The sequence below is a fragment of the Apodemus sylvaticus genome, chromosome 1 (genome assembly GCF_947179515.1).
Source record: "Apodemus sylvaticus chromosome 1, mApoSyl1.1, whole genome shotgun sequence".
NCBI lineage: Eukaryota > Metazoa > Chordata > Mammalia > Rodentia > Muridae > Apodemus > Apodemus sylvaticus.
In genome coordinates, this window is record NC_067472.1 from 170,486,599 (window position 1) to 170,510,548 (window position 23,950).

General features: G+C 52.8%; 2 protein-coding genes across 2 annotated transcripts in view; one reads left to right on the forward strand and one right to left on the reverse strand.

Annotated features, from left to right (window-relative positions):
* Positions 1 to 10,232: 10,232 nt before the first annotated feature.
* On the forward strand, positions 10,233 to 19,704 carry C1H19orf81 (chromosome 1 C19orf81 homolog). The gene is made up of 5 exons (XM_052178829.1): positions 10,233 to 10,466; positions 17,143 to 17,215; positions 17,384 to 17,504; positions 18,498 to 18,631; positions 19,266 to 19,704. Exons 1-5 carry the CDS (start codon positions 10,400 to 10,402, stop codon positions 19,459 to 19,461), a joined length of 591 nt encoding a protein of 196 aa, XP_052034789.1. The 5' UTR covers positions 10,233 to 10,399; the 3' UTR covers positions 19,462 to 19,704.
* Positions 19,705 to 20,357: 653 nt separating this feature from the next.
* Shank1 (SH3 and multiple ankyrin repeat domains 1) overlaps positions 20,358 to 23,950 on the reverse strand; it is a 49,627-nt gene continuing 46,034 nt past the window's right edge. The window contains exon 23 of the mRNA XM_052164419.1: positions 20,358 to 22,784. Coding sequence (XP_052020379.1) covers positions 22,067 to 22,784 — 718 coding nt within the window. The 3' untranslated portion in view covers positions 20,358 to 22,066. The remainder of the gene's footprint in view (positions 22,785 to 23,950) is intronic.

A 23,950-nucleotide genomic window follows, 5' to 3' on the forward strand; every position in this document is an offset into this window, starting at 1 on the left:
GCAGGAGTCGGAGGAAGTGTGCCCAGGTGCCTGCCCACCAAAGCTGCCAGCGCCCTGAGTGGCTCCTCAGCTCCATCCCGGCCATGCAGCTCAGCCTGACCTGGCAGTGACACACACTCGGAAATGTGCACGCAGATGGGCTTGGCAGCTTCACATGACACATCTTCAAAGAAACACTGCGAGTCTGAGGCAGCTCGGATACTGCGAGGCAGCTGCAGCAAGAACTAGCCATCTGTGCGACTCGGGAAAATGCATGTGTGTTCAAATGCCACCTCAGCACACTGTACGACTTCCCCTGGGTTAATTCCTAACTGCCTTAGTCTCTCTCTTTAAAAATGAGAAAGGTTTTTTTAAGTTAACAAACAAACAAAAAATTTGGACAGCAGCTAGGCTTAACTATGAAGCCCAAACCAGATGAGAGCTAGTAATCCTCCTGCCTCAGCTTTCTGAGTGTACTGCTGGCCTGTGCCACTACCCCCCATCCCCCCATCCCCTCACCCCCACCAAAGGTGATGATAATTGGTACACATGTGTGCACGTATGCCCATGTATGTGCATGTGAATGCATGCACATGTGGTGTTCAGATGTCAGGGTGCCATCTGTCTTGGTTTTTGGCTGCCCTGTGAGCCCCATGGATCTATCTGCTTCTCCCTCCCAGAGCAGAGATTAAAGTGGGCGCCCACCACCACACCTGGCTTTTTAATGTTCTGAGGATCAAATTCATAACGTTGTTTGCTCAACGAGCACTTTACTGATGGAGTTTTCTCCTGGGTCTGAAAATGATAATTTTTTAAAAAATCAGACATTGCACCATTATTTTGAAGAATAAATTAAATTATCCTGAGTTCTGCCTGCCTGGAATCATGAGCTCAGTAGCAGAGCACCTGTCCGGCACTCCAGGTGAGGTGCCAGCGGCGGAGCTGAGCCGCTTCCTGTCAGTCAGTGTTTGGCACTGCCATGACTGCTGCTCATGCTCATCCCTTTGATCCTTAGCTGCATTCGACAAGTGAGTGAAAGGAAGAAGGCCCCAGCAGGCAAGGACCCTGCCCACCTCACACAGACAGGAAAGGCTGAGGTCACTGGAAAGTCACTTTAGGCCTTGTTGCATGACCTTCCTTTATGTCGTCCGAACTGTCGTCCGAACACACACCCCTGTATCTTCAGTTGTTGGTTCTGTACAAAGAGCTGAGGGCTGGCAGGATTTGGGTATTTCATTTCTATGCCCATCACCAATTTTCTATGTGCAAATGCTTGCTATTCCTCACCTGCCTAGAAGAAGGGGGTCAGGCAGTCCTTACTGCCCAAAGGCGACCCGAAGGGACGGTCAGGCGGTGTCTGCTGCCCGTTGGCTCAGGCCGAAGTACGGTTTTTGTATAATAAAGAGCTGATGGCCAGACCTGGGGCAGGAAGCATGGGAGTGGGACTTCCAGGCACACACACACACACACACACACACAGAGAGAGAGAGAGAGAGAGATGCAGGCGGGGTTGAAGACTCTGAAGGAAACAGAAAGGGGAGAATGGAGCTGGAAGTGGGTAGTGAGAAGTCTTGTGGGGCGAGGCGGATGGTGGAAAAGTTAGGATAAGTTTAAATGAGCTAGCTGAGAGACTGGCCCAGCTAAAGGCCAGCAGCTTTAAACTGTATAGAAGTCTGCGTCTTACTTAAACAGTACAGGTAAGTCCACAAAATCCCTGCATTCGGGTCTTAATCTGGAGCCTTGACTGTATGTGCATCTAGGATGTTTGAGGGCCTTGTGTGTTGTTGCCATTGGGTGTGAAAAATGGAAACCAGGAAACAAAATGGGTTGGCCACCCTACTTGATTTAGCAAAAAAGTAGGTGACACAGTTCTTCAATTCATCAATTCTTTCTGGGCAGACAAGAGGGCCGAGTGGGTGGAGCCTGAGGTTCTGAGTTTGATCCCTGGGATTCACATGGTGGGAGGAGAAGACCGACGCCTGAAGTGGAAATCTCTGCTTTGTGTGGAAAGCTGGTTATGTCAAGCGATGTCTTCCTGGCGAACACAGGTGAAAGGATGCTTTGCTGTAGCAGACGCATGAAAGAATGCGTGATGGAGGAGTATAAATCTGACCCCACAGACACCACCTCGCTATTCTTCGCTAACAACACGCATGGATAAGTTTGCCTTACATTGCCTTGCTGAGCTCTGCTTGTGCTGATGCCTTAGAGAGAAACTTGCCCAAGAACTTCTCGTGAGGCTCCTGCGGCTTCCTGTTGCTTCCGAGGCCTCAGGCCAGTTGGTGAGGCTTGCACGTTCTTCTGGATTGAACTTCAGCTCCTGGTTTGTGCAGAGAAGACTGGACCGCAGCTGCTGATTAGTGTTTGGTGCTTGCGACAAACTGAACTGCTGATAATCCTGACAGCAAAGATTAGCCTCGCTCCGAAAGAACTATGTCTAAACAGGTCCACATCCCCTGTCTTCTAATAACTTTTCTCTTCCACTACCTCTGGTGGCTGGTGGGCTACAGAAGAGGCTGACCATGTATTAAAATTGGCTGCCAAAGTTGATGCCTACAGACACTCCCAAGTTACCCTCTGACCTGCCCGTGTGTGTCATGGCGTGCATGTACACTCATACAGAAGATATGAGCACAAAGTTAGCATTGAGAGCTCTGGTAAGGAGACAGAGGACCATCCCCGGGACTGTGCAGACGAGCATCCAGTGCTGAGAGTACTGGGAAAGGCGTCAAAGAAGGCTTCTGAACCCACCAGCGTATTTCAGGGCCGTGGCAGGCTCTAAGGTAGAAAGAGGTGAAGGGAGGAGGGTGTGTGGGTCTGGAGGGGAATGGCTCCCATGGGATCACAAGTTGGATTTGGTTGGTCCCCCAGGTAGTGGAATTGTTTGAGAAGAAGTAGGAGGTGGCCTCGCTGGAGTGGGTGTGGCCTTGTTGGAGGAGGTGTGTCTCTGAGGGTGGGCTCTGAGCTTTCAAAAGTCCTCTTCACACTCTCAGGCACTCGTCCAGCACTGCCTGTCCTTCACTGCCGCCACGCTCCCCACTGTGATGAAAGCATAAGCAAAGCCAGGATTAGACGGCTCCTTTAGAAGTTGCCTTGGAGCCCGGCGGGCGGTGGTGGCGCACGCCTGTAATCCCAGCACTTGGGAGGCAGAGGCAGGTGGACTTCTGAGTTCGAGGCCAGCCTAGTCTACAGAGTGAGTTCCAGGACAGCTAGGGCTACACAGAGAAACCCTGTCTTGATAAAAACAAAACAAAACAAAAAAACAAACAAAAAAGTTGCCTTGGGCGTAGTGTTTCACCATAGCAACAGAATAGTAACTAAGACACATTGCAGGAAATATTAAAGTAGAACCGTCTAGTTCCCACACTTGAGCCTTTGCCCCGGCAGCCTGACTGGCCAGGTGGGCAATGGCCGACCTGTTTTTTTTTTTTTTTTTTTTTTTTCTTTTTTTCGAGACAAGGTTTCTCTGTGTAGCCCTGGCTGTCCTGGAACTCACTGTGTAGACCAGGCTGGCCTCGAACTCAGAAATCCGCCTGCCTCTGCTTCCCAAGTGCTGGGATTACAGACGTGCGCCAGGCGGACCTGTTTTTATCTCGTGGAGATTCTGACTCTGAACTCCACTGTCTCTCCACCCAGCTCGCTAGGTTCTCACTGGCGAGTTGCTACCACGCCAACCCCGTGCTTCAGATCCCCCACAGCCTTTGTGGAGCACCTCAGGCAAACCCACACTTGGATGCCGTACCTTTTGCTCTTGAACCCAGACGCGCCTCTGCCTGAAGGAAAATGCAAGTTCAGAAACAATGGTAACTCAATCTCTGGGCGCAACAACTAAAACCTGATCTTGTAAGCCTTAATAAAACCTAATCGACCAGGCGGTGGTGGCTCATGCCTGTAATCCCAGCACTTGGGAGGCAGAGGCAGGTGGATTTCTGAGTTTAAGGTCAGCTTGGTCTACAGAGTGAGCTCCAGGACAGCCAGGGCTATACAGAGAAACCCTGTCTCGAAAAACCAAAAACCAAACCAAAACAAACCAAAACCCTTATCTTGTAAGCCTTATTAAAATCTGATCCCTCCAGTGGCGGATCCTTGTGGATCCGCCATGATGCTAGGAGACTCTAGCAGCTCCATCTCACCCCTTTACTGTCGCGGTACCAAAGAGAGCGAACTCTCTCCGGCTTCCTCTCTTTCTCTTCCAATCTGGAAGTCCCGCCTACTCGCCCAGTGATTGGCTCCTTTATTCATTAGGGAATTGGTTCACAAGAACTGCACCAGGCTCGTCCACAACAAAGACAGAGGGCATGCTTGGAGAAAGGGAGGGTCTGAGTGAGGCCCGCGTCAAAGGAGACTGGGTTCAATCAGTGCGGATGGCTGCTCTCTTTCATTCTCTAATGTTTGCTCTTCCTTGGACAGTGCCTGACCCATGTCCGACACTCACCAAATTGAGTGAATGAATGTATGAAGGAATCAATGAATGAATGTACGAATGAATCAATGAATGAATGGCCAAGGCGATGGAAAAAAAAAAGAAATGGGTGGGTGGATGGACAGTTTGAATGAGAATTGTCCCCTAGAGGGTCATGTGTTTGAACACTTGGTCCTTGGTGGGCACTACTGCTCAGGGAGATTACAGAATCTTCTGAAGGCAGAGCGGCGCTGCAGGGAGTGGGTAGAGCGGCGCTGCAGGGAGTGGGTAGAGCGGCGCTGCAGGGAGTGGGTAGAGCGGCGCTGCAGGGAGTGGGTTACCCATGCTGGGCTTTGAGTGTTCATGGTCTTCGCCCACTTCCAGCTTCCTTTCTGCTTCCTGCTCATGGTTGAAGATGTCATCTCAGAGCTTCTCCCTCTGCCTGCCTTCTGCCATGTTTCCTCAGCTGTCCAGCGCTTCCCCTCTAGAATGGAAAGCCCAGATAAATTCTTCTACAAGTTGCATTTTGCTTTTGGTCATGGTGTTTTATCACAACAATAGAGAAGTAGGTAGTATGGATGGAGGAATGAGGAGATGGATGGTATTCAGACGACTGACTAAAGAAGCATAAATGGTAGAGGGGAGGACTGGCGGATGAGGGAAAGGTTGGACGGGGGGGGGGGAGCAGGGGGGCGGGGGCTGATGGATGAATGATGGTGTTTATGAATAAATACTGGAAGAAGAAATGATAGTGTAGTGGGTGAACAAATGAACCAGTTTGGACAAATCCCTTTGCTTTCCTTCTCACTGAGGTTTTCTCCCCACCTACCCATTCCTGCTTGCCTAATGGGAATCCCGCATGGTGCCACCTCCCCCCCCCTCCTACCCTACCCCCCTCTCCCCCTACCCCCCCCCCAGAAACCTGTGATTGGGGTGGGCCAGGCTAGGTCCTGGGGTTTAAAAAGAAGCTATACAGATGCATACACAGCTCTGCCTGGAGATAGAGGCCCTCCCTCTCTGTGTTCAGTAGCCAGAGAGCCAGAGATAACCCCAAGAGAGAGGTCAGCCAAGTTGCCAGGGTTTGTGCAGAGGGAAATAGGAAAGAAAACCTCCCAAACAGAGCTGCAAGCAGCCAGCACTGCTGCAGTCCTGACATCATCCGTGGAACTGGAGGAAAGTGCTGACTCGGGAATGTGGGTCCCGGGCTCGTGGCCAAGGGCTGCTGACGGCCTGACAGAGGTGGCAGGAGAAGAGAAGGCAGCTGGACAGAGGGAGACGCAGAGCAACAGAGACGATGAGGGGGAGGAGAAGAGAGGAGATACAGGAGAGATGTGTTAGGTAGAAAAGGACAGGACACACAGAAAGGGGCGGGGCTGCACAGCATGGTAAGGCTGGGTGTGAAGTTTGGTGAGTCAAACTCAGAGTTGAATGTGGGAGCTCAGGAGGCTCCTCCCCTCCCTGGGGAGTTGTTGACCTGTAGCTATTGGGGGAGGGGAGCCATTTTTCTTTAGTAGTATAGCTATCAGCAAGTTGTTTCTCTGTAAATAACCACACCCATACTCATAAAAGCAATTCTAATTAAACTCAGTGGGTTAAAAAAAAAAAGGCTGGGTCGCAGGCAGTGGTGGTACACGCCTTTAATCCCATCACTTGGTGTTGTGCTCATAAAAGGAGAAAGAGGAGAGAGAATATGTTCAATGGTGGTGTGGGGGAGGGGTGCCCCAGCCGGCCCATGCTGAGGCATCCCTTCCCCGAGGGACCAGACATAACGACGGCATAGTATAGAATAGAGTTTATTCAGGGCATGGGGAGGAGAGTTAAGAGGATAGTAGAGGCAGAGAAAGGCAGAGAGAAGGAGAGAGTAGAGAAGTAGAGGCTGGGCATGACCACGTGGAGACAGGGGGGAAGGGAGGGGAAAGGGAAGAGCCCAAGAGGAGAATGAGAGAGAGGAGGGAGAAGCAGCCCCTTTTATAGTGGGCTGTTGCCAGGTAACGGTGGGGAGGGGCATACCTGGTTGTTGCCAGGTAGCTGTGGGTGGCGCTTAGACAGAATCCTAACATTTGGCAGGCAGAGGCAGGCGAATTTCTGAGTTTGAGGCCAGCCTGGTCTACAGAGTGAGTTCCAGGACAGCCAGGGCTACACAGAGAAACCCTGTCTCGAAAAAACAAAAGCTGGACACTGGCAGCACACCTTAAATCTTAGCAGTTGGGAGGCAGAGGCAGGTGGATATCTATGAGTTCAGGGCCAGCCTGCTCTACAGAAAAAGTTCCAGGACAGCAAGGGCTACACAGAGAAATCCTTTCTTGACAAATGAAAAAATAAAAGCGTGCGTGTCGGGGAAGATGTTGGGAAGAAGTGTTCCAGAGGATTGGGAGGGAAAACAGAGAGAGAGGTGAATGGGAGACAGAGAGGGAGACAGTGCTGGAGAGACGCCTCAAGGCAGCAAGAGACAGCAGGCTGAGGAGGTTCTGAGAGCCGGAGTGTGAGCAGCATACAATATACACATGTAAGAAACTGCCAAATAATAAATGAAACATATGTATGCATCTGTGTATATCCCACTGATTGATTGAATGGTTTGTTTGTTTTTAAGAACTTAGGTTGGATTCCAGAGAGAAAAGAGAGCTGAATTTGGAGAACTGATAGTTGTTCCAGCTGCTTTTCTATCGCTGTGATAAAATGCTGTTACCAAAGGCATCTTAAGGAAGGAAAGAGCTCATTTAGATTGACAGGGTTTCTCTGTGTAGCCCTGGCTGTCCTGGAACTCACTCTGTAGACCAGGCTGGCCTTGAACTCAGAAATCCACCTGCCTCTACCTCCCAGAGTGCTGGGATTACAGGCGTGTGCCACCACTGCCCGGCCCAAAGGCATCTTAAGGAAGGAAAGAGCTCATTTAGATTATACTTCCAAGGCCCAGCCCACTACTGAGGGAATCTGAGGGGGACCCATAGATGAAAGTTGCTTTGTAGCTTGCTCGCAGACCCGTGCCTCTCCTTAGCTGTCTAATAAGCCCCAGGCCCACCTAGGGAATGGTACCGCCCACAGTGGGCCGGGTCTTGCAACAGCCACTAACAGTCCACAATCTGAGCTAGGCAGTTCCTGAAATAAGGCTTCTCTCAGATGACTGTGAAGCAGTGTGGAGTTGACACTGCTAACCAGGAACGAGAACTACCACTGAGCCAGTTTCGCTGACAAGAGCTGAGGACCCTGATCTCAGAGACCGTCAGTGTAGTGGTTTGAATGAGATGAGATGCTCTCCATGGTTGGGGGCATTTATTTAATACTTGATGCCTAGTTGTGGCACTGCTTGGGGAGTTTAGGTGTGGCACTGCTTAAAGTGTGTCTCTGGGGGCAGGCTTTGAGAGCGAAAAGACTTGGGCCATCCCCAGTTTGCTCTCTGATTCCTGAGCAGTTAAAATGTGAGCCTTCCGCTTTCTGCTCCTGCAGCCACGGTTCGCTCCCACCACTGAGTCTCATCCTTCTGGAATTATATGGCCAAATAAGTCTTTTCTAAGTTGCCATGGCCATGGTGGTTTTTTAAAAGTCTTTTTTTTTTTTTTTAATTGTATATGCATCTGAATACACTGATATGTCAGACACACCAGAAGAGGGCGTCAGATCCCATTACAGATGGTTGTGAGCCACCATGTGGTTGCTGGGAATTGAACTCGGGACCTCTGGAAGAGCAGACAGTGCTCTTAATCGCTGAGCCATCTCTCCACCCAGGTCACAGTGTTTTATCACAGCAACAGAAAGTAAGACTGGTATCAGTTGCTCCGCCTTCCAGGCTGCCCTGCCTGGTCTGAGCCTGTATTCTCTTCTACATACTATAGTCTCACAAGGAATAGGAGGGGCAAGGTTCACTGGTCTGGGGTGGCACTGTTAGACACAAGAGGTTCGCTCATTCATTCATTCATTCATTCAATGCCTATGTCTCTGGGCAGTGAGAGTGAGGGCTTAGGTGTTCCTGTGACCATGGCAGTCAAACATGCTCCTTGTCCTACAGAGATGGAATTGGGAAAGATGGCTGAACGAGAGAAAGGGAAGGTCCAGGGAAGTAGCAGAGTAGTCGCATTGTGTATGTTGATCCGAACCCAGTGACATCACACCTAGGCAACAGCGACCCCCAACAACTGATGCCAAGGCAACCGCCCCCATATTCCCAGAATCCACTTGGCTCACCTCTCACCTTTACCTGCGGCTATGTCACTATCCAAATAAAAGGAAGACCCCTTTGACCTCTCTCTCTCTTTCTCTCTTTCTCCCCCCTTCCTCCCCTCCCCCACCTCTCCTTCGCTGCCACCTTAGCCCTTCTCTCCTACAGTAAACATCACGTGGAACTGTTTGGTCTGGTGTGCTGTCTGGAGCCGTGCTTCTAACACAACAGCGTACACAGGACACGTGTTCAAATCCCTGAACCACATGTATGCAGAGATCACTGGCGCCAACCCAGGGTTGTGTGCATTGGAGGATGTACCCATCCCCAGAAGAAACGTTGGAGATCATGGTTACAGAAGACTGAACGAGACCATCGAAGGATATGAGCTTTTTAAGTGGCCAGTAACAGTCAGGCATAGCGGGGCACAACTTTAATCCGAGCACTCGAGGCAGAAGCAGGCCAACTGTGTGTAGGCCAGCCTGGTCTACATGGTAAGTTCGGGGTGGGGGTGGGGTACATAGTGAGCACACTGTGTTGAAAAAAAACTAAAAATCAACCCCCCTCCCAAAACAACCAACCAAAACCAGCTAAATTGATCGAAGTTTAGGTTTCTCAATTTCTTTCTTTCTTTTTTTAGGTTTCTCAATTTCTAACAAAATTTGAGAGCTTCAGGCACAGCTGGATGAAGCTAGGCTGTCTTCCCTCCCACCTCTGCCTTCTGGTAAGTTCTGTATCTGCAAGGTGACATGCCTACCCTTAGAGAAAGAGAAAGGGTGTGCTCTCAAACTGGATTGATTGGCTCTGGAAGCAGCAGGAACAACAAAGACCACCTGGAAAGGAGGGTCGGATCTCCAACCTCCGAAAGGGCGTGGTGACACAGTCCTATCATTTCCGACCCTGGAAGGCGAGGGCCGGCCTGGATGAGGGAGTGAGTTCAAGACCAGACTGGTTTGCTTAGGCAGTTATTAAGAGAGAGACATAAACTACCAAAAGTGAGCCTGGGGATGATTAGACGAGACAGCTAAAGGTTTTCAGCTCCGCGCCTCACAGTTCCGACCTCGCAAAGGGCAGTCTCCCCGGCACCTGCCTGCTAAAGCCCCAAGCCTGACACTCAGCGCCACTTTCTCACATTCAGGAATAAGAGCCCCGGCCCTGCTCGCACTTTCGGCACCATGGTAACCAGACCCTGCCTACCGTCCCCTCCCCCCCTAGAGAACTCAGTTTCTGTTTGTCTCCAGGAGTCTAGCTGGTGCTGAGCAGAGGGCAAGTGGACTCAGAGAGGGGAAAAGAGAAAGGCGGGGAGGCGGGGTGGAGGCAGAAGCAGCTATGGAAGAGAGACTGAGGAACGGGCCTGGAAGAAGGGAAACGGGAAGTAGGGAGGCTCAGAGAGGGTGACAAGATTGGGGAAGGACTGCAATGAGGAGGGGGCAATCTGGGGGGCTGGGGAGGTGCTGGGGAAGTTGATGGAGAAAAAGGCCAGGGAGGCGGGGCAGAGGGCAGAGATTTGTGGGAGAAATGAGGAGGACGACTGGAACCAGGGGTTGGGAGGGGGGCAGACAGAGGACTGGGAATACCGGGGACAGGGATGGTCCAGGAGGAGTGAAGAAAGAGAGGCCATGAGACAAGAAGAGATGGGGACGGAAGTAGAGATGCAGGAAAGCAGGAAGTGGGGCGCACACCGAGTCCCGGAGGTTAGGGGAAAGCGCGTGTCCTTGTGGTCTCAGCCTTCCAGTTCCGTGTTTGTCCCTCGTGGTTTCAAAGAGCAAGAAGCAGGAATCCAGGGAAAGAGCTGGGGTGTGTGGCCCAGTGCAAGCACCTCGCCCCATCTTCCTGGACCTCCCCCGACCCGCCTCTCCAGAATGCAGCCAGAGGTGGAGCCTTTGATCTCCCCCAGCCTGGGCGCCCCTGGCTCGCACAGGGAGACAGGTGAGCAGGTCTGGGGGCCGGCGAACCGGCATTCCCACACAGTTGGTCCTCGAGCCTCGAACTACATTTCCCAGGAGCCCCTGCCTTTCACTGGCTAGTACTCTGGGTACAGAATCGCATTGCCCTGGGGGTGGAGGTTTCTGCAAGTCTCTGGCCAGTGTGGGAAGCCCCAAATTACGTCTCTCAGAAGATGCTCCAGTTCTCCTGCTAATACTCTGATCTCATACTACTTTTCCCAAGAGGCTCCTTTGCCAACATTCTGAAATCAAAACTACACTTCCCACAAGGCCTTGCTGACCCCTGGACTACGAACTACATTTCTCACCGGACTCTGCAGGTCCCTGGCCAGTATTCTGGGTCCAGAACTACATTTCCCAACAGCCTCTGCAGTAACCGGGCTAATTAATAATCTTTTAACAAGAAGTGCTGCAGCTAACTGAACACTACTACTTCTGGGCCTAAAACTACATATCCCATGACGACACTTGCAGTTCCCTAGCTAATATTCAGACTTAGAACTCCGTTCCCTTCACCTTCTGCAGTTCCCTGGCAAATACCTTCGGTTTACAAAGAATTTGCCATGAAATGCTGCAGTGTCCCCCGCTAATATTTTTTGGGCCTAGAACTACAGTTCCCATGAAGCTCCTGGAACTCAACAACGCCTCTGAGTCTATTCCCCCTTGAAACCGTCGCTCCTTGGTCTTCCCTTCGTTAAGTCTCTCTGCTTTACCTGGGCTCTGCCTGGTTCCAGGGAGTCCTCCCAGCACACAGCTAGACTATAGGCGTCTCTTGCTCAGGTCAGCCCCAGGCTTGCAACCCTTTTCGGCACAGTTCACTTCCCGAATGCTCAGTGTCACCCCAAGAAGACTCTGCGTGGCTCTAAGTAACAGAAACGAAACTGTAAAAGTAGAAATGGCGTTGTTCTACACAACAAGCACGGAGACATTAAGTCCAGTGGCACCATTAGGGACCCAGTTTCTTTCATCTCTTGGTGTTTTGATTTGAGATACAGTTCCTTGGCATACCACATAACTGTCTTGCTTACCTCCTGGTTACAAAGCAGCTACTATAATTCCAACAGAGCTGGTCCTGTTGAAGAATCTGTGTCTCTAGGGTTGGGATCTGTGGTGTCAGAAGCCCATGCCCGCCTCACCCCTCTTCCTGCTTGTGGGTCAGGACGTAGCTCTTGGCGACTGCAGCGACTGCTCCAGGGCTGTGCGTGCAACCGTGTGCACTGGCATGACAATGCACTAAGCCTCTGAAGTTTTGAGCAAGGCCCCAGCTAAAGTGTCTATGGCTGTGATGTGCTTCCACAGCCCCAGAGCAGCGACTAAGACAGAAGTTGGTACCGGGAAGCAGGATACTGCTGTGACAGGCCTGTCAGTGCTACTAAGTGACTAAGACACTGGGGATCTAGGCAGGTGCTGCATTGCTGATATACAGGCCCAGCCTTTTGTTTTCTGAGTCATGGTCACAGTTTGCAGCTCAGGCCAGCCTTGAAGTTTCGAACTCCTTGTGTAGTCTTCTCAATAGCTGGGATGATAAGACTGTGGCCGGTAGGCCTGTTAATCTGTGTACATGTGTGTGGTGCTGGGAAAAGGCATGAAGGTGCTCTACCCTTGGATAAGATACTTTTGCCAATTCGGCGCAGAGATATGGGGATTGGAAACACTGTTCTTGCTTAGAAACATCTGGCTTAGAAACATCTGGCATGTTTTTAACATCCCCTTTTCTGTTCTTTACAGAGGTTTACTGCCGTGTCGTCCAAGCGACCAAACACAAACTTGCAGGGCGTAGATTTCCCTTTACGCTATCAGGACAGAAATTCAGAGAGTTTATTATGGAGAGTTACACTCTATGGCAAGATTAGGACAATAGTTTGATGAACTCACTTCTCCTAACAACACCTAGCCTCGATGTGAGCCATAGTTTCCTGATTGCGTTCCACTTGGGCACCCCATTACATTTGGGGGTTTTATGACACAGACCATAAATTGCAGGCACAATCTCATTTTTACCAATTTTGATTTTAGCTGTATCTCTGTATTGGTGTGTAAGTGTGAGTGTGTGTGTGTGAATTGGTGGGTGTGTACGTGTGTGTGTGAATTGGTGAGTAAGTGTGAGTGTGTGTGTGAACTGGTGAGTGTGTACCTTGTGTGTGTGTGTGTGTGAAGTGGTGAGTGTACACCGTGTGTGTGTGTGTGTGTGTGTGTGTGTGTGTGTGTGTAAGTCAAAGTTGACATCAGGTGTCCTCTTCAGGCACAGACTACTTTCTTTTCTGAGATAGGATCTCTCACCGGCCTCACAGGTTCAGTTAGACCGACTGACCAGTGAGCCCCAGGGATCTTCCTCCACCTCACCAGCACTGGGCTTATAGGCCTATATTCTGACTATGTCCATCTCTTACATGAGATCTGGGGATCACACTTAAGTATTTATGTCTGAGTAGTGTCTTAGTTTGTTTCCCGTTGCAGTGACAAAATACCTTGACCCCCCCCCCCCTCAAAAAAATTAAGAGACAAAGGGATTATTTGGTTCACAATCCCAGGTCTATGACATCAGGGAAGTCAAGGTGTCTGGAACCAGAAGCAGCTGGTCGTATCACACGACTGGCGAGCATAGAACAATGGATCCATCCGTGAGCGCAAGCTGGCGCTCTGCTTGCTGTCCCTGTCCCTTGTTCATACCATCTAGATCCTGTGTGCAGGGAATGGTGCTGCCCACAGTGGGTGTGCTCCCCACCTCAGTTAGCATAACCAGTTCCCACAGACACACCCACAGAACAACCTGATCTGGGCAGTTCCTTGCCGACACTTCCTTCCAAGGTGATTCTATATTGTGTGTCAAGTCCACAATTAAAACCAGTTGTCACCACAAGGCAAGCACACCACTGACTGAGCCACTTCCTTAGCCCCATCCAAATTGCTGGGACTCTTTAAGGACACGTATCCACGAATCTCCCAGGAGCTTCTCCTGCGTGGCACATATTTAGATTCTTGTGTCTAAATCCAGACACAAATCCCTGCTTAGGTCCCAATCTATTTGCTTGGTTTTTTGTTTTAATTTCCAGCGGGTTTGACAAAGAGTCAAGCAGTTTACACAATGGATGCAACGCACATCCCCGGGACTTTTCCAGGTAACACTCAACCGGGCCTAGCTCCGCACCTGGTACTCGGCTGGATTCTAGGGCAGGAACATTGAGGCTTTACCTGGAAAGATGGCTCAGTGCTTGCAGCTCTCTGAGAGGACCCAAGCTCAGTTCCCATCACTCATACCTGGGGGGGGGGGTGCCCTCCCACCTGCAACTCTACTTCCTGAGGCTCTGATTCCCCCTTCTGGCCTCCATAAGTATGTCACTTACGTGCACACACAAAATTAAAAGTAAAACACAGTTGAAATGACAATGATCGATAGCAAAAGCACGCTACAGCTGTGGCCCGGGTACGGCGATGCACACCTACCGTCCTAGCACTCAGGAGGTTGAGGTAGGAGGATCACCAAGAGTTCAAACCCAGCCTGGGCTATAGATTGAGATCTTGCCTAAAAACACCATTCAAAGGGTAAGAGATGGCTCAGTCAGTGTGCATAAGGGCCCCAGTTCAACCCCCCAGAACCCATGCTACACAAAACAAAATGGGCGGTAGAGTGGCTCGCAGCTCTTGTAGAGTTTTGCTTTCTGGTACCCACACCAGGCAGCTAACCACCACTGTAGAAGATCAATGCCCTCTCCGATGTCCTCTCCTGCCTCTGCAGGCATTTACATGTGTGTGGGCCACACACACACACACACACACACACACACTCAGCCACAATTAGAATTAAGAGCAAATCTTTCAACAACAGAGCAGGTGTGGTGGCACACAGCTGCAAAGCCGCCACTGCTCAGGCAGAGACAGGTAGATCCCTGGGGCCGTCCAGTGAGTGATGCGGCCTCAAAACACAAAGTGAGCAGTGCCCGAGGAGCAACACCCGAGGCTGGCCTCTGACCTCCGTACCCTGTGCACACACAAAGGCATGTACACACGCATAGAGCGGGACTCCCTTGGAACCTCTGGTATAATGCTGACACGGAGGCTTATATATAGTTTACAACTTAGCCCTCTGGCTAGGGCAGTGTCCCGGCCATCCTAAACTTGACTATCTTGGCCCCCACCTGCCCCATGGCTAGCTCTGTGCCTCTCTGCTCCACTGCGGTCTGTCCTGCTTACCTGTGTCCATTCTCTGACTCTTCAGGGTCCCTTTCTTCCCCCAGAAGTTTCACCCTCCACTCCTGGCCAGCTATTGGCCTTCGGATCTTTATTACAACCAATTGTTACAATTCTGGAGTGCCTTTAGGCAGGTGAGGGCAGTCTGACCTCACAGTATTTATAAAAATTAACAAATAAAAATGCAGAGATATAGCCGGGCGGTGGTGGCGCACGCCTGTAATCCCAGCACTTGGGAGGCAGAGGCAGGCGGATTTCTGAGTTCGAGGCCAGCCTGGTCTACAGAGTGAGTTCCAGGACAGCCAGGGCTACACAGAGAAACCCTGTCTCAAAAAAAAAAAAAAAAAAAAAAAAAAAAACAAAATAAAAAAAAAAGCAGAGATACACCTTCACACAATGTGAAGAAAAGGTAACCCCAAGACCCACATTACATACAGACATGCACACACAACACACACGAGAAAATGGCCCTACGCTGCTCAGAAATGTGACAACCAATTATGAAATATTGTGGAATTAGGGTAGTTAATTAAAGTAAATGCACCTGTATGGTACACTTGAGCAAAGTACAGTGTGCGTACATGTGGTGTGTGTGTGTGTGTGTGTGAGAGAGAGAGAGAGAGAGAGAGATTCTGCAGTACTCTCAGGGAGATCCGTCAGCTCAGTGACACGGGAACAGCGTGGTGTTGCTTCAAGTGACCAGGAGGCATGGCGTGATGAGACGTATACAGTAACAAGAAAGTGCTGTCCTAGACCCCCCAGGGAGGGGCTGGGGTCCTGTCTCAGGGTCAGAGCTCCTGCCAAGCACATTGAAAGGCCCCAGCTTTGAGTCCCAGCACCATCACGAAAGCGTCTGTGTGTGAAGTGTGACAGAAGGGCGGACGAAACAGAGGCGGTAAAGCATGGCTCTGCTACAATGCAGATGAAGGCAGGCGCTGGAGCACCCTGCAGTCCCAGCAGCAGAGGCAGAGGCAGGTGGCTCTCTCAGGTCAAGGACAGCCTGGTCCTTAGCGCGAGTTTCAGGACAGCCAGGGCTACAAAGGGCCTGGGAATGCTGCCGTCAAACAAGGTTCCCACAGCACATCTGGAAGGGCACACGCCCACCAAGGGGCTGTGTTATTTCAAATGCAAGATGGAGCACCTGGGGGCTTTAAGCACAGGGTGCTGAGGCCAGGTGGGGGTGTTATATGATTTCTGTAGTTTATGTGTTTAACCGTTATGTGTCTGGTCTCTGCTAAGATGTAACTGCACAGTGCTCTCATCTTGCTGTCTTGCTCTAGAGTGGCCCTGTCTGGAGTTGATGGCAGGGGTAATCATTAGGCCAGGAGCCTTGGGCTGTCAGGGGCAAGTCTTCTGTCTTCTGCCTTGAAACACTAGAACCTAAAAGAGGCAGACATTCATTTGTGTCAAAGAGTGCGTTGTGGGACGTTTGAACTCTACAGGACAACTGGTGGCCTAAGACCCTGCTCCACTGTTGCATGGCCCATGTCCCAACATGGCTGAAGCCAGGCTGTTCCACCCACATCCCAGCCCATCTGAAGGAAGGAGCCAAGCATCAAGCACAGTTTCCTTCCTCCCTCCCTCCCTTTCCTCCTCCTCCTCTTCCTTCACCTCGCCCTCCTCCCCACACTTTTCCTGTGAGGCACAGGCTGACCCACAGTCACTGTGTGGCCCAGACTGCCTTGGAGCTTATGGCAATCCCCCTGCCACAGCCTTCCTTGTGCTGTGCTGACAGGATCGCACGCTACCACAGCCCGTAGATAATCTTCTATGTGGACGACCCTAAAGTTGTAGTGCTCGCTCTCGGCTTATACCGTTGGTGAGAACTTGGTTGCCAGGCCACAGAGGAGCTGGTCAGGGAGGCGAGACACCCAGGTGCCTGTACAGCCAGCTCTCAGTTGGGCCGAAGCAAAGAGGGAGAGTCGTTCACGTGTGCCAAGGGGAAGGAGAGGCCCATCAGCGAATGATAAGGTTGGCAAGAACGGGGTCACACGTGAGGAACTTATCAGTCAAGTTCCAACCAGCAGGCTGGAGTTTGTTATTAATTCTGGCACAGAGGACTGGAGAGATGGCTCAGCGGTTAAGAACACTGACTGCTCTCCCAGAGGTCCTGAGTTCAATTCCCAGCAACCCCAGGGTGGCTCCCAACCATCTGTACTGGGTTCCGATGCCCTCTTCTGGTGTGTCTGAAGACAGCGGAAAGTGTAGTTACATACATGAAAAAAAAAAACAAAACCCTGAAAACAAACTGTCTGGTGCAGAGTGGTGCTTTCTCTTGCTGGTTCCCTTCAGCTGTGTCTAACCAGGAAACAGTCTCAGCGCCACAATGGAAGGGTGGATTTTGTAGCTTCCAGATGGTATCTCAGACTTTGTGTAGTGCTGTGGTGTGCGCACTGCTGGGTGATTCTCTTCTGAAGAGTTATGGCCTCAAAGGGCTCTTGGCGGGTGACACTGGGTTCTTGTGTTACTAGGATCCCTCCTTGTTGATCTTGAGTCTATGGAGGAGTCCATGTCTCGGAGCCTGGGCAGGCCTGCCAAATCCTCGTGAGTACTCCCCGGCCCCCTCACCTGTGACAGCTCCTGCAGAGGTGACAGTAGCAGCCCCTGACCTGAGAGTCCCTTTCCTTGCCTTGTGCTCCCTCTTCCTCCCTCCCTTCCCCCTCTCTCCTTCCCCTCCGTCCCTCTCTGTTCCCCTCTCTCCCACGCACACAGGAAACAGTACCTGAGGCAGGTCATCTCAGAATATGAGGCGCTGGATCGGGAGCTCCCCTGTATTCGAAAGTTCTCAGAGCCGCCCTCTGCCCAGCCCCTCTGCCTCTGCATGGAGACTTCGGTGAGTGGCCATCAGCTCTCCACATGGTTCAGGTTAAGGACCAGGCATAGTAGTGCGTGTTTATTACCTCAGCACTCTAGCAGCAAAGTCTGGAGGAGCAGGAGTTCAAGGTCAGCCTCAGTTACAACGTGAGTTTGAGGCTAGCCTGGACTACCTGAGCTCCTGTCTTAAACGGAACAACAGCAAAAAACAAATTTACCTCTCCACACACACACGAGCATGGCTGCTTGTGTCTGATGTTAAGAGGCACCTACTGTATACTAGGCACAAGCCTTAAGGCCCCCCCTTTAGGTGTCTATGTGATTACACTTTCATGGGGGGTTTGCTGTCCTCGTCTCTTGGGGACAAGTCCCCATTTCATCTCTCCTTGCCTTGGTACCTTTAAGGAAGGGACCCCAGTGTGCCACCCTGGGTACAAGGCATCTCTTTGCAGCTCAGAAGCTAAGCAGGCCTGGTCAGTATATGGGTGGGAGGAAGAGGCCTTCCAGGCTCTCCTAATGTCTGACAGGAGGAAGTCTCCTCTTCCACCTTATAGGGGTTATAGGGATTGAACTCGAGGCATCAGGATGGGGCAGTGAGCGCCTTTACCCACTAAGCCGGCAAGCCAGCCCATCACCGGCGACTTTACATGCGTGGGCATCTGTTTTCCTCCTTTGTCCCTGTGGCCAGTGATCAGCACAGCTCATCAAACAACTCCTTCTGATAACTGCACTCCCTTAACTTTGAGATCACAGGTTCAAATAGAAGCTTCCAGAACTGTAAAGCACCATCCATAGCTGGTCTCTGGAGGGTTTCCCTGTGGGGGTGGTGAAACTGTCATCAGTCTAGTTTTTGAGACCGATCTCGAGTGGCAGATGCCTTCACACCCGAGAGACACCTGTGGTCTCCCCTTTTGACAAGAGTCTCATAACCTAGCCAGAGGTTCTGCAGGTGGAGTCTGGACCAGGCTCCAACCTGGGAGATAAGGGCTGAAGCTGTCGCATCCCCACGCAGGAGGATTTCACGCACCTGGAGGTGCTGCAAGCTTTGGAGGCTGAGCTGCCCGGAGCCATGGAAAGCGGGCGCGTGAGCAGCATCCGCTACGAGAATATGAATGTCATCTGCGGTACCGCGGGCCGCAGGGACAGGTGAGCCCATGCGTGGGAGTGGTCTAGGGTGAGAGGCTGAGGGACCTAATTGGGAGGGGTGTAGCCGGGGAGCCTAAATGCTCGGTAAATGGAGGTGGGAGGCGGAGTCAGGGCGAGGGTGGGAGAGGGGCGGGGCCTAGCATCACCAAAAAAGGGAATACAGTGAGGGGCGGAGCCTAGAGGAGGCTGGTGGGTGAAGTCAGAGTGTAGAGGCAGTGAGGGGTGGAGCGAAAAGCCGCTGAAAGACTTGCAGCCTAGAATGATTTGGAGAAGAGGCGGGTTCTGGAGTGAGAGGGTGAGGTCAAGATGAAAGGGAACAGCGAATTTTGAGGCTCAGAACCACTCAGAGGGACGGGTGCTAGGTTAAGCGGCACTTTTGATAAAAATCATAATGAAGGTAGCATTGGAGGGCTGGCCGGGGCTGAGTAGCATTTAGGGCGGAGTCAGAGTCAGGATGACATTGAGGGGGCAGGTCCTATGTTGAATGGCATTTCTGGCGGAGTCTGAGAAGGGCGGGACCTGGCACATCGCTGGTGAGGTGAAAGATCCAGCTGAGAAGACCGCAGTGGCGCCCGCAAGCGAAGGCGTCCACGGTGAACCCAAAGTCGTCTTTCGGTTTTCGCTTCGCCCGCAGGTGGCTCATCACCGTCACAGACTTCCAGACGCGCTCGCGCCTGCTGCGCTCGGGGCTCAGCGTCCGTGGAATAGCGCACCCACTGGTGCGCCACGACGATCTACTGCTGGGGGACTACCGTTTGCACCTGCGCCGCTCCCTGGTCCGAAGGCGCATGCTCGAAGCCCTCGGGGCGGAGCCTGCCGACGAAGATTGACGCACAGCGGGGGCGGGTCCCAGCTGCGCCCCGTCCCCAGACCCGGCGAAACGAAAAGGCGTGGCCTCCCTAGGAAGGAGGCGGGGCCGGCTCGAGGGGGTGGATACTGTGAGTTTAATTATAAAGAATGACCTGATACAAAAGCCATTTCTCTCGGCAAAGTCGTGTTGGGCGTGGGGGGCGGGGCGAACCTCCACTGTCATCCACTCGGTCAGAAATTCCATCCTGGTCACAACCCAGCCCTGCGATCTTGCAGAACGAGCCCAACTCCTTTCAAGTCCCCTCCCGCCCCCTTGGAAGACAGTTCTAGGGCTTTTATTTCAGGTTTTCCCCCCTTTTGGATTTGTGTGTTCTAGGGTTTTGTTTTTTAATTTTTATTTTGCTTTGTATATTTTTTTCTTTTGCTATTGTTTCTCTTTTTGCTTGGTCTCTCCTCTCCACCCCGCTCCCCAATCCAGTCCCTCCCCCTTCCCTCTCCCCTCTCCTTCACCCCACCCCCACCCCCTACACCCTCCCCAACCCCGCGGCACCCATCCGGAATTAACAAGCCCTTGATAGACAGGCACCGCGCAGGCCCCCTGCGGACGGGGGGCATCCGACCAGGGGGAGGGGGCGGGTAGGGGCCCAGCGCCACCTACTCTCCAGCCCTGCCACCCCTCCCCCCTCCCGTGACCCTCCCACAGGTTCCCTGCATTTCCCTGACGTGGTGAGGGGAGGGGGCTGGCCCTCCCCTCGTGGACGGAGCGCCCCAGGGGCACCTGGGGCAGCTATAGGGAATGGGGTAGGGGGAAGGAGGGGAGCTCCCTTCTTTGGCAGCTGAACATAGGGGGGAACCTGAGGGCGATGCCTTCCCCCCTTTTATCCACAGCAGGGGAGGGGGCTACCTGGGGGAGGAGAGGTGGCTTTAAATTCCCAAGCCCCAGAAGCAGAGAGGGGGAACGTGCGGGGAGGGAGGAGCCATGCTGTAAGGATGGGGGCGTAGTCTGGCAGAGAAGAAAGGGTTGGGGGAGGAGGAGGGGATCCTCGTGCAGAATGGACAGACAGACAATGGTCTAAGAATGACAGGACCGGGTGACAGCCTAGTGAGCTGGGAGCCGGCGTGCATGCGCAGGGTCTCCTCTCCCTAGGGAAAGCGGAGGAGGTGGGTGCAGGGAAAGAGGAGAGAGGACTGGCTAAGGGTGCAGAGAGAGGCGAGTATGCCAACCAAAAAGAGGCCAGGCTCTGCAGGGCAACTGGGGAGAGTCATCTAGAACGACCAGAACAGCGCAGCTAGCACATCCCATACCTGAGCACCATTAAAAAAGAAGAAAGAAAGAAAGAAAGAAAGAAAGAAAGAAAGAAAGAAAGAAAGAAAGAAAGAAAGAAAGAAAGAAAGAAAAGACCGGAGGGTGGGCGGGGGAGGGCAAGTGCAGAAGAGGAAGTGTGCAGGGAACACAAGAAGCAGGGCTAACAGTGAACAGAATGAGCCGGGCGTGGTGGCGCACGCCTTTAATCCCAGCACATGGGAGGCAGAGGTGATCTCTGAGTTCCAGGACAGCCAGGGTTACACAGAGAAACCCTTTCTCAGGAAACAAAAAAACAAAACAAAACAAAACAGAAGTGAATGGGGATGGGGAGTGGGAGGGGTTGGGGGAGGGAGAAGGATTAAACTTCTGGAAGAGAGCTCAGGGCCATGAGTGCGAGGGCTGTGCGAAGTGTCAGAGAAAACAGAAGGCCTGGCACAGGAGTGCCCCCGTGAGCGGGAGAGTCAGGGCTTAGAGGCGGCAGGACAGGAGAGTGGCCCTGGGTGTGAGAAGGGAGGCGTGGCCAGAGTGTGCACAGAGCGCGTGCGTGCGCGGAGAGCAGGTGTGGCCAGGGGCTGTGGGAGGCGGGAGAGGGAAGGGAAGTCCCATGTGTGTCTGCAACATGGGTCCAGGGTGGCTAGAGAAATAAAGGGTGCAATAACCCCCCTCCCCCAGAAGCGAGTGTGCAGAGAGCGCGCTAGCAAAGGCGGTGGTGCTTGAGGGAAAAAAAAAAAATAAAGAATGCAGTGTGTTGGGGAGCGGAGGGCCTCGCAGGTGTGCAAGACAGCCAGGGGGCAAGCTTGTGCAAAAACTGCAGCCAGGGAGGGGAACAGGCGTGCAAGAGGCAGGGGGCTGGGCAGCTGAGTATGCCAAAGAGAGGAGGAAGGCTGAGGGGCCTGGAGAGGTGAAAAGGGTTATTTGAGGGGCGCGAATGATGGAATCCGAGGGCACACCTTCCCAGGACCCCATCAGGTCAGGCTCTGGGCTGACCCTCTATGGCTCTGTCTGTCCCCCCCCCACCCACAGTCGGCCTTTCCCTCCTTCTTCAGTACCCCTTTCTCATTTTTCTCTAATCCCCCCTCTACTCCACTTGCAGTCTTGTGTCAGCTGCCCACCTCTTGCGAGGTGCCATTGTCTGGCCTGCATCCGGTCCACCTGGGGACCTCTGTTAGGCCTGGGGAGATGGGGCCCGGGCACAGTTTTAGCAGAGTCCCTGGCCCCCTGAGGGGAGAGGGGAGAGAATGATGGTCAGAGGGGTCAGAGGTCAAGAGGTCAGCGGGCTCAAGGGTCCTATGGACGGGCTGGTCCGTCCAGGCCAGCCATCACCTCTCCAGGAAAAATTTGAGAGCCCGGTCAATGTTCATACGGTGGCCCACCCTGGTCACGCCCAGGTCCACATAGTCCTCCTTGGTCAAGGCGGGCAGATGGGAGCCATCAATCTCGTGGTCCAGGAACTGGGCTCGGTGCTCTGACAAGCCCAGCCACTCCAGCCAATCGGCGACGTCAAACTTGGTCCAGAACCCTAGAGGCTTGGCGCCGAACGGCTTGTCCGGGGGCAGCGAGAGCAGGCGGGTGGGCGATAGGGAGCGAGAGGCCCCAGACAAGGCTCCTCCAAGACCCCCAGATATCCCCGGGTGTGGTGGCACAAAGACCGGAGCGAAGGGGTCAGCCGAGCCTCCTGCCCCTCCGGTCGGAGAGCTACGGATGTCGAAGAGGCCCGGGTAGAGGGGTCCTGAAGGCAGGATGGGCAAAGAGGAGGGCCTGGGCGCTGGGCTGACCTTGTGATCCGAGGCAGGCAGCAGCGAGGGACTGGGCGCCCGGCGGAGCAGCGGAGGCCGCATCTCAAATTCCACACCCTGCAGGTGTCTGGCGGAAGCTGAGGCAGATGAGGCTGAAGGGGAAGTGGCTCCTGGGGCTGCGGCTGTGGAGGACGAGACCCCAGATCCGGTGGGGAGTGGTGGCAGAGGGGGCTTAGGCCAGTTCTGAAAGATGCCGCTGCCGGGTTTGGAGAGGAGAGAGGTCTGGGAGTCTTCGGAGAGCCTGGAATGTGACAAGGGGTGTGGGGTGGGGGGCGACAGGGGGAGGGAGAGGGTTTGGAAGGAAGTGTTGAGGGCGGGGGTGAAAAGAGGCCGAAGTCACGATGGAGAGGGAGAGACACAAGGGTGGGGCAGAGCGGTGGAGAAGATGGGATGGTGGTGAGGGAGGGTCGGACGAGTGTAGGGCAAGAAGAAGGACAGGGAGAGGGCGATAGCCGAGAGAGATGAAAGAAAAAGAACCGTTAACTGATAGCAATAACACCCACCACCACTTGCTGCGCTCATAGTGTGCCAGGCCTCGATCTCAAGGCCTCGATCTGAGTCACATCTCAATTTAATCCCCACAACAGCCCCGGTGGAAGGTCAGTTACTACTATCGTCAAGAGCACAGAGAGCTTAAGAAACTTGCCTAAGGACACACAGCCAGGGAGTGGCAGAGCCCAGTTAGAAGTCACCAAAGTCTGAGCTCTTAACCACTATTCTATACTGCCTTTTTTTTTTTTAATTTTTTTTTTAATTTTTTTTTTTTTTTTGGTTATGGTCAGTTGTAGCAGAGTGGAAGACAGGGAGACAGAAACAAACAAAACAACAACAAATAGAGGGTGGGCATTCAGGGGGGAGAGAGATGGAGGGGGATGGGACAGAGAACAGAGAGAGAGAGAGGTGAGGGAGATGAAAGAGAAGAAACAAGGGGAGAAAAAGGTTCCCCTCATCCCTTGAGCTCCCTTCATCGTGGCCGCACCACAGGGCCTTTGAACGGGCTGTTCCCACTGGGTGCCTCACTGGGCCCTTACACAGCCAGGTGACCTTATCCGAGATAACTGTAACCAGCCAATTCTTAGGTTGTTTTGTGGGGATTATCTGTAATTATTATGCCTACTGTCTAGCATGAGGTGTTGCTCGGTGGTAGAGCCCTTGGCTATACTCCCCCCAGTGAGGGCCTAGGGGTGTGGTGCAGTGGTAGAGCCCCTGGAATCCCCCAGGGAGGGGCTGGAAGTGGAGCAGTTGGACCTTAACAAACTCGGAGCGAGTGGGATGGGCACCGGATCTGTCTTGGCCTGTCAGCTGCGGCCCCTCTCCTTCCCCATCAAGGTACACGGCTGTGTCTACTCTATGTGTCTGGTGACTGAACGCAGCCTTCCATCCGCCCGTGGATAATAAGAGTGAATT